This window comes from Camarhynchus parvulus, chromosome 1 (genome assembly GCF_901933205.1).
Source record: "Camarhynchus parvulus chromosome 1, STF_HiC, whole genome shotgun sequence".
NCBI classification, from domain to species: Eukaryota; Metazoa; Chordata; class Aves; order Passeriformes; family Thraupidae; genus Camarhynchus; species Camarhynchus parvulus.
In genome coordinates, this window is record NC_044571.1 from 78,281,054 (window position 1) to 78,294,754 (window position 13,701).

The window sequence follows — 13,701 nt, forward strand, 5'->3', positions numbered from 1 at the left end:
CGGCGGGGCCGGCGGGGGCGGCGATTGGGCGGTGGCGTTCGAAGGCAGGTTTGGCGCGGGGCGGCGATTGGCTGCGCGGGCGCAGCGCGAGCCCGGGCCCGGGGCGGAGGGAGGGAGGGGGAGGGAAGGGCGGGGGCGCGCGCGGGGTGACGCCGCTGCCGCCGACACAAGGGGGACGCGGGCGGGCGGCGCGCGGGGCCCAGGGCGGCACCGGCGGCAGCGGCACCGGGACGGCGGCGGCGGCGGCTCCTCCTCGGCAGCTCCGGCGGCTGCTCCGTCCCTCGCCCCGGCGGCACCTCCCCATTCCCCTCCCTCGGCCCGCCCGTGTCCGCCCCGCCGGATGGCGGCGGCGGGCGCGGCGGCCGCCCCGGCGCTTTATGCCTGCACCAAGTGCAACCAGCGGTACCCGTTCGAGGAGCTCTCGCAGGGCCAGCAGCTGTGCAAGGTGCGGCGGCGGCCCCGGCCGGGGCTGTTGGCGGGGCGGCGGGCGGGGGCGGAGCGCGGGCCGGGGCTCGGCCGGGCAGTAACGCGGCGCTTCCCCCGCAGGAGTGCCGCATCGCCCACCCCATCGTGAAGTGCACCTACTGCCGCTCCGAGTTCCAGCAGGAGAGGTACGGAGAGCGCCTGCTCGGGGCCAGCGCGGCTGCGGGAGCTGGGCCTGGCCGCTCCGGGAAAAGCGGGCTGAGGGGGATCTCATCAATGCATATAAATATCTCCGAGGCCGGTGCCAAGGGGATGGTGCCAGGCTCTTTTCGGTGGTGCCCAGCGACAGGACGAGGAGCCGTGGCCATAAACTAAACCAGGAGAAGTTTCACCTCCACATGAGAAAGAACTTATTTACACTGAGGGTGCAGAGCACTGGATCAGGCTGCCCAGGGAGGTGATGGGGTCTCCTGCTCTGGAGACGCTCGGGATTCGCCTGTACACATTCCTGTGTCACCCGCTCCAGGTGACTCTGCCTTGGCAGGGCGATTGGACTGGAGGTCCCTTCCAACCCAACTCTTCTCTGATTCTGTTTGCAAGTAATTGCATGGGGAAGAATATCAAAGTGCGTGTTCGTCGCCTAATTCAATGTTGTGGCATTTTATCTCATCTCTTTAGCAAAACCAACACAATATGCAAGAAATGTGCCCAAAACGTGAAGCAGTTTGGAACGGTGAGTAGTTATGTCATTCTTTATGCTGAAGTTGAGCTTGTCTGTGCTTCAAATCGAAAACAAAGTTCTCTTGCAACTAATCTTCTTATTTTCTTTTGAGAAAAAAAAAAACCACCAAAAACAAGCCCACACTATAGATTGCCATCCAGAAAGGTGATGGAAAAGCCTGACATCTCTTGATTTCCTCTGTGGGTTACTGTTTCTTTTCCCAATTTGAAATCCTTTTGGATTATATATAGCTTAACAGTTAAGAATAATTTCAGTATAGCTATTTGTAACTAAGCAATGTTATTTCATGCCACACACATTAAATTGTTCCCTGCATATTCTCATAAGCACATGCTTCATGGCAGGAAGACCATTAGCTCTCGTTGTTCTTAATGAGTGGTAAATATGAAAATTTAGTAATACCACATACTTCATGTTATCTAAGTCTTAAAAAATGCATGTTAATCATGTTGGTCTAATAAGTAGAAAAGATTTTGAGTATTATCTGCATCCATGTTACTTTGCATTTTCTCATATTGAATTTTAGCTTCGGTTCTGTTGGAAAAAGGAATTTTTCTATTGTGTGAATGCACACATTGTATCTGAGCTGCCCTACAGATGGGAGTTTTAGAAGGTATCAAGATTATCTTGTTGTGAAACAAAGAAGCCATAACTTTCCTATACTTGACATAAATCATATTAGTTGAAATTCAACTTATTTGAGAAACATAATAGCTGTTGGTATGTAGTCAGGCACTTTGTGAATGTGTATGTAAACTGAACAAAGAAATGCTTTCAAAAGCTTAAAATGTAGCAAAATGAATTGCAGGACAGAGCCATCAATGATTTTATCAGTAGTTCATCAAAAAACAGAACTGCACTGAAGATAATCAGCCACTCTTAACCTATGAAAACTGACATCAGTTTTCTTTTTCAGCACTCTATTAGTCTAGTTGAGTGTATGATATAAAAGTTGATAACCTGACCTGATAGTTCAGACCAAATAGACCTGAACTTGGCTTTTGTTTGGTGGTGGGGCTTTTTTGGTTTGTTTTAAGTTTCCTGCAGAATTGCAGGGATTAGGATACCAGTCTTGGAACTGTAGGGTTATTGAATCCCTGAGCTATCCAAAGGAAAGGGATGCCATCAGAAGCTTCCAATCTAAAAAAAATCACTTGGTTACTCTTCTTTCAAAGTTCTGTAAGTAATTTCTTAAGTAGTGTAGTAAAACTGAGAGGAATTGTCAACATATTTAAAAAAATAAAAAGCAGTAGGTGTAGAGATTAGTAACCAGATAGATGTGTGTGTTTCTTTTATTGTGTTTGGATTTTCATGGAAAGTCCAGGCTGGTTTTAACCCTTGAAGAAGCATCATTTTAGAGGAAAGGTTTGGCACTGAAGATAAAAATGGTAGGAAAAAGGTTCTTTAAGGTAGGTTATTTGAAGCCCTACTGGTTTTGAAGCATCACGGTGCGAATTGAAATACCTGTGTTCATTACTGCAAATACAAATGTATTGACTTCAGTTCAACTTTTTTTTTCAGCCCAAGCCTTGTCAGTATTGTAACATTATTGCAGCATTTATTGGCACAAAATGTCAGCGTTGCACCAACTCAGAGAAGAAGTATGGCCCGCCCCAGACCTGTGAGCAGTGCAAACAGCAATGTGCTTTTGATCGAAAAGAGGAGGGAAGAAGGAAGGTAGGCTTTGTCCCACATCTCTCATGGCTTTGACTGACAATAGTCAGTCTTCTTTCAGAAGAGAAGGATTAACAGGAATGTATCTTAAGTTCTCTAATACTGGATTAATGTTGCTGAACTGTGCTTTACAATATTTGAATTAAATTTTGTAACTTGCAATTGTTATTTTAGCTACTGAGCTAACTTTTAATTAAACCACTCTTTCTAAAAATAGGCATTAGTGTTGGCAGACAATTGTAACTGGGGAACAGCAGTTAAGCAGCTCAATGGTTTCTCGTGTTTTGATATTTATTTTACTTTTATTTTCTTATCTGTTGGATCTCATGTATGTTCATAACATGAATCTGTCACTTTACCTCTTCTTATTTGCCTGCCTTGCCTTTAAGTAGAGCACCAGAGAGGTAGACTGCTCTGAGCAGCCCTTTGTGTTCTGTTTTGTTAAATAGCTTTGGTGAGTGCCACTTTCTCATTCCAGAAGGTGCTGAGAAAATGACCTCAAAAGCCACTTGACTGAACACAAGAATAATGCTGTTTTTACAGAAGAATTTACTTGGTACAAGTAACACATTGTGAAAAAGATTCGTCCTTTTTAAAAGTTATTGTTATTTCTGCGATGTAGAGCAGGTCCAAAAATTGCTAGGACACTTTGTGGCACAACTTTAAATGACAAGTGGAAGAAGATTCACTTTACTAAAAGAAACTTGCATATATTGGAGATGCAATAGAGATGTTTCATACCAAAGATGTCTGTTTTTCCCAAAGATAATGGATTAAGTGAAACAAAATCTCCTTGCAAATATTGAGTACATCTCTCTAGTGCAATGTACTTGGAAATAAAACCTGAATTATTTCTCAAAAGGTTGATGGAAAGTTGTTGTGTTGGCTCTGCACGCTGTCCTACAAGAGAGTGCTACAGAAGACAAAAGAGCAGAGAAAGAGCCTGGGATCTTCACATTCTAACTCCTCATCCTCATCTCTTACTGAGAAAGACCAGCATCATTCAAAACACCACCACCATCACCACCATCATCATCGTCACAGCAGCAGTCATCATAAGTGAGTATTTCAAAAATTGAAATAGGTGTTGGTAGCTCTTCATCTTCTGTGTTCTGTTTGTACTGAGATAGTAAGAAAAACTATTTAAAACACGGTGTCAAAAGCAGTAGCAGAACATTGTTCTTCATGATCTCTCAAAATTCTTGGATTCTTAGAGTTTGAGTGAAGGTGGTTCATTTAAAAAAAGGAATTCTTGGTGATTGTCAAACTAGTTGATATTAAAATTGGTAATAGCTCTAGGAAAAAGGCTCATGGGATGGCTACAGAAATAAGTTACTTGAGGGCAAACTTGTGTTTGGTTTCTATGCAGCAACTGCTGTGTGGTACCTGCAAAGTTGTGTATTAGCAGTGAGAATCCTCATCCCAACTTGCTTCACCCTGACTTATTTGTGTACAAATACTCAAAATGAAGAGGAGAAGCAGAAACAGCAGTGTGGGATTTCCTTCAGCCTAGGACCAGTTTGTACCTCTTTGCTAGCTTTTACAACCAAGTCTTGCTGGAGTAGGCAGTTTGGGAGTGGCTGTGATACAGACATAGGGACAAAAGACTGTCAATTCAGTTACTGTCACTCTAATAAGATTTCACATAGTTTTGTCCCATTTTCTGCAGCTTTTCTCAACACATCATCTCTGGCCATGGCATAAACAGCATACCAACCTTAATGTACATATCAAATTTATTTAGTCATAAACTCCAGAATTAATTTGGATTTTGTGCTGCTATAATAGTATATTTTCATTGATAGATTTGTGGCAGCATAATTTCAGAACTACTTACTTTTTGTGTTTGATGGTAAATACTATGTCTGCAGTAGTAATGACGCTGATCCCAGACACACAGACACTCTCCTTCTAAACTTCACATTTCTAGTGCTTATAATTTTTTATCTTGTCTGAAACTTGCCTATCCAAGTGTGACTTAAAGATAGAAGCAAAATAAGATTAAATTATATTGGTAACGAGTAAAAGAGAAAGGCCCGTACTTTCACTTTAAAAAAGAGAAAATAGTTGGCATTTTAGGAATTTGAAGAAAATTTTTTTCTCATCTACGCATTAAGTTATTGTACTGTTCCTATTCTTTCAAATCTCTGCTGAAAATTGAATTACAGAAAGTTAAATCTAATTTAGTGCATTTGGCACAGGTACAGTAGGGATTAAATAAAAAAATAAACTCTTTACTACTGGACAGAGCTTCTGATATACTCAAGAGTTATAGCAGTACTCAAATCAATACAAACGACAATGCTCCTGGTTTTGCACCTTTTTTTCTGTAGACTGCCACAGGTCCATTGCTTCTGGTCCAATTAAATGACAGTGCTCCTGGTTTTCCACCTTTTTTTCTGTAGACTGCCACAGGTCCATTGCTTCTGGTCCTTTTCCCTGTCCATTTCAGTTTTTGTTAAGATCAGACAATAGAGACAATGAGATAGAAATACAGATGAGCTATTTCACTCAGTGCAATCTTCTTCATTCTACCATTGCTATATCAGTGTTCATTATTAGTTCCTTTTGAAATGATGGAAAGCAATTGGTTACACCTAAGAAGCAGTTATTTTCAGAGATCCAAAACTTAACTTTACTCATATGGCAACGAATGAGCACCATTTCAGGCAGTGTTCATATGGCAGTATGGGAATCCCAGGAGAGCTGCTTTAGACCAGCTGGCTGAGTACAAGATTAGCAAGACAAAGTTCACAAAAACTGGGAGGTATCAGCAAAAACGTTTAGCCATCAGTCTTGAGGTCTACCCTTGTGACTTGTAATAGTGTAGATATTTAGCCAAGAAGTAATTTTATAGCATCCTGACATACTAAAACATGGTCAGGAACTCCAGTGTCCAACTGAAAATTCATAAATGCTAACCATATTAGGAAAAAAAGAAGGGGGGAGGGATTTTTCTCAAGTACAGATACCATTCACATAAACTTACAAATAATGGCATGTTTGATCAGTTACCAAGTACATTTCACATATTTCAGAATCAGCAATCTGAGTCCAGAACAAGATCAGGGACTATGGAAACAGAGGTAAATATGATATTATTTATTAATTTTCTTTTCATTTGTCTTGCAGTTTTCATTTAAAATTTTCTTGCATTTCTGGCTAGTCTCTAGCATTCCACTTAGGAGCATGAGTTAGTTTTTTTACATGTACCAAATGGTGATACTAGAGAGTTGCATAGTACGAGGCTTTAGGTTTACATTTTGTTTGATTTCAGCCATAAATCCTCTGCAGCTATTCAGAATGAAACTCCAAAGAAAAAACCCAAACTGGAATCCAAGCCATCAAATGGAGATAGGTAAAGTTACATTTTTGTAAAGCTGAGCCATTTCAACCAAAGAGAGCACTGATTTGTGGCCAGTTGCCTTTCTTTGTTTGTCTGAAGAATGAGGGATGTGAAATTTGTGTCCTGCCAGATGGATTATTGGGTGGCATCTGAGTTCTGTCAGTCAATTAAGTTACTTTATTAGCAGAAAAGTAATTTCCTGCTTTTGTTGGGGGCAAAATTAAACAAAGCTTATGTACAGGGTAACAGTTATCAACCCAATGGTGTTCCCTCACATCGGGAAATTGTTCTGTCAGTTAGATGCAGGGTAGAACCTGCTGCTTTAAGCTGACCCAGTGTCTAGAGAATTCTTTTGAACTTTAATGTGGGAGACTGAATTTTTATTCTGTCTCTGGCCAAATGGTCAGAATAAAAGTTAAAAGTGGCTGCTTCAGTCAAAAGGTATTTGTCCCCCTCAAAGCTAATACTGAATTATATTTCTGCAGGTGTATGTAATGTGTGCCATTAGTAAGGTAATTTGCCAGTTGCATCCATTTCTGTCAGGTACATACTTTTTTTGCATTGGTCCTTAAGGATGTTTATGGAAATATTAATTATCAAATTTGAGAGTTTTTTAAAAGTGTTTTTCTTTTTTCTTTTGATGCTGTAAGTAACTATTTGTTTTCACTTTTAGTAGCTCTATAAATCAGTCTGCAGACAGTGGAGGAACTGACAACTTTGTCCTCATAAGTCAGCTGAAAGAAGAAGTAATGTCACTTAAACGTCTTCTGCAGCAAAGAGATCAGACTATTTTAGAGAAAGATAAAAAGGTAAAAATTACGCCTGCTTAATAAGAACTTTATAATTTTGTTTTCTGCTTTGTCGTCTCCTAAAAATGTCAAAACAATAAGATAAAACAACAGTCAGATACAACTGTTTTATATAGCAGCTAATCAGATCTTAACATCGAAAGGAAAACTTTTGCGCTCTTGTATCATGAATATATTTTGTCTCCTAAGTCAAAGAGTAATTCATCTTACCTCACTTCAGCCATGAAGAAGGTAGCCTGTTACTCAGGCTTCATGACACAGGCCATGGATAAAGTGCCAGACAGTTTGAGCATGTTTTACGTGCTCTTAACTGAGTCATGGCAAAGAGTAGTAACCATTCTGAGTTTAGCATAGTTTTTATTTAGTTTTGAACTTAAGCAACACTAGCCATAATAAGTTGATGTCTAAATTTCCATTTGCAGTGTATGAAAATGAGGTGGTTTGTTTTTATAGGATTGGTAAGTATGTGTACTGTGAGTTGTCAAGTCTTTGTGGGTAGTCAGAGACTAGAAGAAAAGCTTGGATTAAGTGGCTGTCAGTCAACGAAAGTTAAGTGAAATCGTCAGGCCCAAGTGGCTTCAGCAAAACTCTTACAGAAGATTCACCTTTCAAACAAACAGACTAGCAAGAAAAAAGGAATAACAACAAATACACACTTTGATTTGCATTTGCTTTATTTCTCTGCCATCTGAATGACTAGATGCTTTTAGGACACTGTAACAGTGGCTCTAGAATGTCTGTTCAGGATTGAGTAGGTTATGGAATTGTCTTCCAAACAAATGTATTATATTTTCAAGTCAAATTTTTATTGTGAATGCATGGTGGCCTACCAAACATTGATGGTTAAGAAAGACTGATTCATACTGAAAGGGAAATGCTTACACTTTTAAACCATAGTTCAGTATCTTCATGTCTACACATAGTTGTGTTTTGTAAAGGATATTGATCCTATTTTCATTTATGTTACTGTTAAAATATACCTAGTGTTGGAACTATTTGCTATTTCAAGCCTTTAAGTGTTTAATGTGAAAGAGCTGAACAGTCTGTCATGGATTCTCTTTAGGTATTTTCTTCAAAGGACAGACATTAGGCCCTGATCTTTCTCTTATAAAGCTAGGAGAAGATCATGAGTTAGTAGGAAATTCACTTATCTCTTTTTATTTTCAATCTACTGGGCAAAGCTAACAAAAGTAGTAGATAAGGAAATGTCACCTACTTATACATAACCACTGCAGTGACTTGTTTTGTGCTGTTTCCACAGGGAGAGCATCTATTGAGTTTAATATCCCCACTGCTAAAACTATTTGACTTGAGGGTTCTTTGAACTTAGTCTCCTTCAGGCACAAAGTCCTCACTTTTAGAATGTCACTTACTTTTTCAGCTGCTGGAGGGGGGACAAAAGCTGAACACATGCAGTGTTTGCATTGCTGAAAAATTACAACAAATGAACATACTGCAGATTTTCTTTTCACTGTGAGATAGGAGACATGTACTGGGTGAAAAGCCTGAGCCATTCCTGTGGGAGATTGCTGTTAAGGTTGTGTCTCAAGATTTGTGAAGGGACAGCATTTGAACAGTTTTGAATGCTCCAAAAGTAAAACCTCTGAACTGTATTGCATAGAAACAAAAACAACTCAGTACACCAGCTTTACAGATAATACTTATTCATCACTTTCTGTTCTGAGTCAAGGTATCAGCCATGTCATTATCAATGCTTACTGTTTGCAGTACTAGCCATATTTGTCTTTCTGCACAAAACCATAATGAGAAACCACAACATTACTGTGGGGCCCTGAGACTTCATTATTAGGACAGAGCCACAGTTTGCTGAATGTTCGCAGGTAGTTTGCTTGCCTAGTTGCATACTTCACTGTGGTACAGCACTACCACTAGTTTTTTTATATTTAGTGTGAGCTATGTGGCTTTGCACCGGGTGCCCTGTAGACTACACCAGCCATAAGCGCATGCCTTGAGCAGCAGCGTGTGTTCAGGGAGTTATGTACCATCATAGCAGCATACCTGCACTTGGCCATTGATTGACTGTTCTTTTGAACAATATCTGTTTCACTACATGCGATTTAACACATACTAAGGCTGGCAATTGCAGTCTTGGTAGTCACTTTAAGAGGGTATGCTCTGGTTTGTTATGGCAGGCATCTTTGCTAGCAAAGAGGCTTCATTTCCTAGTAAATCTGGAATGTATACATTGTATATATTTTTCCTTCTGCTTAGGACAAAATGTAGCATAAAAGGACACAAAAACATCCTTTTTATTGTCTTTGTAGTAAAGATTTTTTGGGTGTTACCGTACCATATAACTGAGAGTTGTAACTGAAGATTGTGGTAAGCATCTCACAGCTGAAAGAACAGCAAACTATAAATCACCAGTCTTGTATTTGAATTTTTTTTTTGTTGAGGTTTAGCCTATTTTATACAAAATTCTGAGCCAATAGTATGGTTCTATGACTATAGTTGCTTTCTGCATATAAAATAGGTATACAGATTTTCCAAACTGCTTCTCAAGTGCTGAGTTGTCAACACCGCAATAGTAAATAAATACAGCGTTTCCTGGTATTCCTGAGCCTTTGCTAGAGATTTCACATATTGACTAGAAGATGTATCCTGTTGCAGTTCAGAGAATTTTAATAGGATCTGTGTTTTTCAGTTGACAGAATTGAAGGCAGATTTCCAGTACCAAGAGTCTAACTTGAGGACAAAGATGAACAGTATGGAGAAAGCTCACAAGGAAACTGTGGAACAGTTGCAGGTGCGTAATTGCTTGTCAGTGCTTGGGAAATACTTCAGATGGAATCATATATTCAGGCTGTTCAGGATGTTCACTCCAATACAGTAGTATCAAATTCAGGAGTGGCCATTGCTATGCTTAACTTTGGATGCATTGTGCAGCAATTCTGGAGTCAGCAGTTTCCATATGAGTTAAACTCACTCTTTGAACTTAAAAAGGTAAAGCCTTACCTCACGTGCTTTCTCAAAGTTTATTTTTTGTGTCTGTTCTCTGACAATTTATCATTTATCATTGGGCTATGGATCGGATTTAAGCACTCAGCATTAACACATTGGCAGCTAGATGTCTCTTGTTAAAGTAAGCTTTATCAGGAGGAAAGCCTGGATTAGTTGCCTGACAAATCACAGACTGAGCAGACAATCAATGCAATAGTGGATACACTAAATTTTGCAATATGGGGAGTGTGATTACTTTCTCTGTTGAAGACAGTTTATTCATATCAAGAAACATACACAATTCTTTGATCATTACCTTCTCTGAATGTTTTTAGCGTGTACATTTTGAGAATTTGTTCATAAATGCAAAGCACATGACACTACTATTTCAGTAACTGATACTTTTTTAATCTGTGTTGCAGGCCAAAAACAGAGAACTGCTCAAACAGGTCGCAGCATTGTCAAAGGGTAAAAAGTTTGATAAAAGTGGGAGTATCCTCACATCTCCTTGAGGAACTGGTTCTTTGTGGGGTTTGCTACTCAATGTACATTTGAGTAATTCTGTGAAGCCCTTAAAATCCTGTGTAGTGGAAAAAATATTTTTGCACACCAGATTAGTTGGCATGTTTCCTACATGTTTTTATAATTAATATGCAGCATTTTTTAGTTACTGTTCAGATGAAATACTTCAACTGGCTTGAAGAATGTTTTTATTTTTTTGATATTGGAAACCTTTTGCCAGCAATAGTATTAAACAATTGCGTAGAGAACATAGCAGTGCTCTCTCTGAAAGGACAACATGCAATAACAAACTAGGTGTACTTTTTACAAAGTAGCAACTGAGTCTTTTAAACTACAATGATGTCAGCCAAAAGTTCATGAATCTGCAGTGACACTGAACACTGGTTTCTGGCAACTGTTCTTTTACTTTGTATGAAAATATAAATTTGGAATGGAAATCATGGTGCTCTCAAGTGGAACTAAAAAGAGGCATATATGTATGTGTAAATACGACTGTAACGGTTATATTCTTAGTTATAACAAGTAATTAGTGTTTTACATTCTTGTGATAGGGACTGACTGAAAGATTATCTATTGTACAGTAACAGAGGCAGTGTGGTTTTTGTAAGATTTACTGTAGACTTTTCTTGCAAGTGCCTTTCTCCAACTGTTTATTTATAGGAATGTTGGTATTTTGTACATAAGGTTTTTATGTTTTAAAAATCATGTTTAATAAATGTTTTATGTAAATATAAATGTGTGTACAGAGGAATCTGAAACAAAGATCAAAGTGGCTAGTGCAGTGCTCGAGGCAGCATTAAGAGCTGGCTAGCTGATTGATGGACAGTGAGTATTGGCTTTAGATAACCTTTGTAGCTTGTGTCTGTGAGGTGTAGAATTTTATTAGTGCTGCTTATGCCAAACACTTCCTGAACAAAAACCAATTTTTTTGCCACACTGGAGTTTTGTGGTTTGTTTATACATTTTTCCTATTTGGCACAGCACTAATTTTAATTCCATAGCAGACATTGTACTCCAATGTTACGCCCTTAGCTAGTGATGCACAGTCAAAGTTTTAAATGCGTTTATTCCCCATTGCCTGATTTAATGTACTTGGTTGTAACTTATGGTGATTCTTTTTAAGGAATTGCAAGATTCACATCCCCCACTGAAGATGCACACTGAGAAAAGAGTAGCCAAAACTAATGGTCTTGAAATTAATTAAGGGAATGGATGTGGTGTCATAGGGTGGGTTTTAATGTTTTGGGTGGATTTTCATTCTAAATTACATCAGTTTAAGGTCCGCTCTGCTCCTAATGGACATGAGTCATATTCAGAAATTTCTATTAAACGATAATTTAGTATACCCCAAGGTATTTGTTCAGGAAGGTAAGTTATGAATCAGCATAAAAGGAAGTAGACTTACATGGGTAAACGTTTAAGTCAGCTCTGGATACTGACTGGTAACAGGGTAGCTGTTGATATTTCAGCAAGCTTAATTGTGTAGAAACAGCTACACATTTTTAACTGAAGAACAAAAGTCTATAGACCCTTGGCTGTTCACCCAGGTACTGAACTATGAACACTTTCTCAATAGTTCAAATGAGTTCCAGCAGCGACAGACTACTGAAAAATATGAAAAATTTACACTATCTTGTTTCATATAGTATATGTGTATTTTTATACCCTAAAATCAACTTTGTAAGTTTATGAAAGCTCCTCTTTAAACATATTGAACTAGGGTAGAGAATGCTACTATCTTTGGGGTTGTTATTGATTTTTTTAGTATACAAATTTATGACTTTTATTGATTCAGATTTAATATGTGGGTCATTTTTTTTCCATTTTGATGGTGATCCATACTCAGTGAAATGAGTTTCAAAATACAGAAATGCATAGCAAAATTAAGTGTTTGAATTAAGATTACTTAATGATATCAGTTCAAGCTGCAGTCAGGACATTTTAAAGAAACAAGCAGAAGTTCTGTATTAGAAGTAATTGACTTCGTAAATCCCAGTCAGAATAATTTTTAGGGGTTTCAGAGTATTTAGTTCTAATTAAATACCTGTGGGTTTTCTTACATAATCTCATTTTTAACATTAATTTTTAAAGTTCTTAATTAGCCAACTGAATCCCAATCCTGAGAATTGTGTTCTGGAGATGTAGATGATTGACATAATAAACTGATGTTCTTTAAACGTGGATCTGCAAGGAGATTGTTGTACTGTATTGTGCTTTTTAGCCTGTTTCCAGATGTTGATTAGCATTGACCAGTAATGGCCATTTTGGCTCAAGTTATTTATGTATTTTAAGCCTGTGAATATTGCAACCCCCTTTTAGATAGTTTGTCCAAATCCACGTTCTGCAGTGAAGCTGTTCAGCTGTCCACATGTATAGATAATTGAAATCCTGTACTGGCACACATCTGACCATTGACATTTTGTACCTTTTCTAAATCCAATGTTTCACAATAAAATCTTGTCAAAACATTCATCTGTCCTTTAAAAATTATTCAAAAATCCATATTTTGTGTTAATCTTTCATGCTACATCACTCACTAAAAGTCTGTGGTCAAAAAATGGGCAGAATTTAATATTTCAATTTCTGTTAAGATTAGACACCTTGGGCTGTCTACAGATTGTAACAAACTAGAGCTACAGATTACTTTGTCTCATGAAAATATTTTTGTTTTCTACAACAGAATTATAATATATAGAAATATTTTCCTATCCAGAAGAAAAACACATGAAGTGACATTGATAATTTCTTTGTTCCCTTTCTTGTGTCAGCAGGAGTTAGGTGCCCACAGCAGCATCCTGCTGGCTGTCAGTCACAGTGGCTCCTAGTGTTTAGAGCACTGGTGCTGCAGGATGTAAATGTCATTTTATATTTTTCTCAGCAATTGATCTTCACTGTTCCAGTATTCAGAAGAACACTTTACGTTCAAGAATTAAAGTTCAAAACCAAACCAAACCAAACAAACAAAAAAAAAGCCAAAAAACAAAAAAAGAAACCCCCAAAACAACCAAAAAACCCAAGTCCAACAAGAGAGTAAGATTCTGTATCTCTCTGGTCAAGGCAATTACTGAGACAGGGAGAATCTTTGAGTTTCAGAGCATCTCACAACTGTTGACACTCTGTGTTAGGTATATTAATGAACAATATGCTGTTCTAATGCTGGCTTGCTCTCAGACTCATTTTAATGCAAACTGGCAGCAGCAGCTTTGAAGCTGTTTATTTTTAAA

At 38.6% G+C, this 13,701-nt stretch overlaps 1 protein-coding gene across 3 annotated transcripts; it reads left to right on the plus strand.

Annotated features, from left to right (window-relative positions):
- The first annotated feature begins 218 nt into the window (after positions 1-218).
- On the plus strand, positions 219-13,022 carry FAM76B (family with sequence similarity 76 member B). Of its 3 annotated transcripts, none has more exons than XM_030956199.1 (10): positions 219-445; positions 547-611; positions 1,102-1,156; positions 2,687-2,842; positions 3,702-3,898; positions 5,878-5,925; positions 6,117-6,197; positions 6,859-6,994; positions 9,660-9,761; positions 10,378-13,022. In XM_030956199.1, the coding sequence occupies exons 1-10, from the start codon at positions 341-343 to the stop codon at positions 10,465-10,467; spliced, it is 1,035 nt and encodes a 344-aa protein (XP_030812059.1). In that variant the 5' UTR covers positions 219-340; the 3' UTR covers positions 10,468-13,022. The 3 variants fall into 3 exon arrangements, with proteins under 3 accessions (XP_030812059.1, XP_030812067.1, XP_030812075.1); XM_030956207.1 differs by having other exon boundaries at positions 6,862-6,994; XM_030956215.1 differs by lacking the exon at positions 6,117-6,197.
- The last annotated feature ends 679 nt before the right edge of the window (positions 13,023-13,701 follow it).

Excerpts from the sequence above, each read along its gene's own strand:
- FAM76B (XM_030956199.1), top strand. The coding sequence starts at position 341 with ATGGCGGCGGCGGGCGCGGCGGCCGCCCCGGCGCTTTATGCCTGCACC. Across the intron at positions 2,843-3,701 it reads AAGAGGAGGGAAGAAGGAAG|GTTGATGGAAAGTTGTTGTG; the intron begins GTAGGCTTTGTC and ends ATTTCTCAAAAG. Across the intron at positions 6,995-9,659 it reads TTTTAGAGAAAGATAAAAAG|TTGACAGAATTGAAGGCAGA; the intron begins GTAAAAATTACG and ends TGTGTTTTTCAG.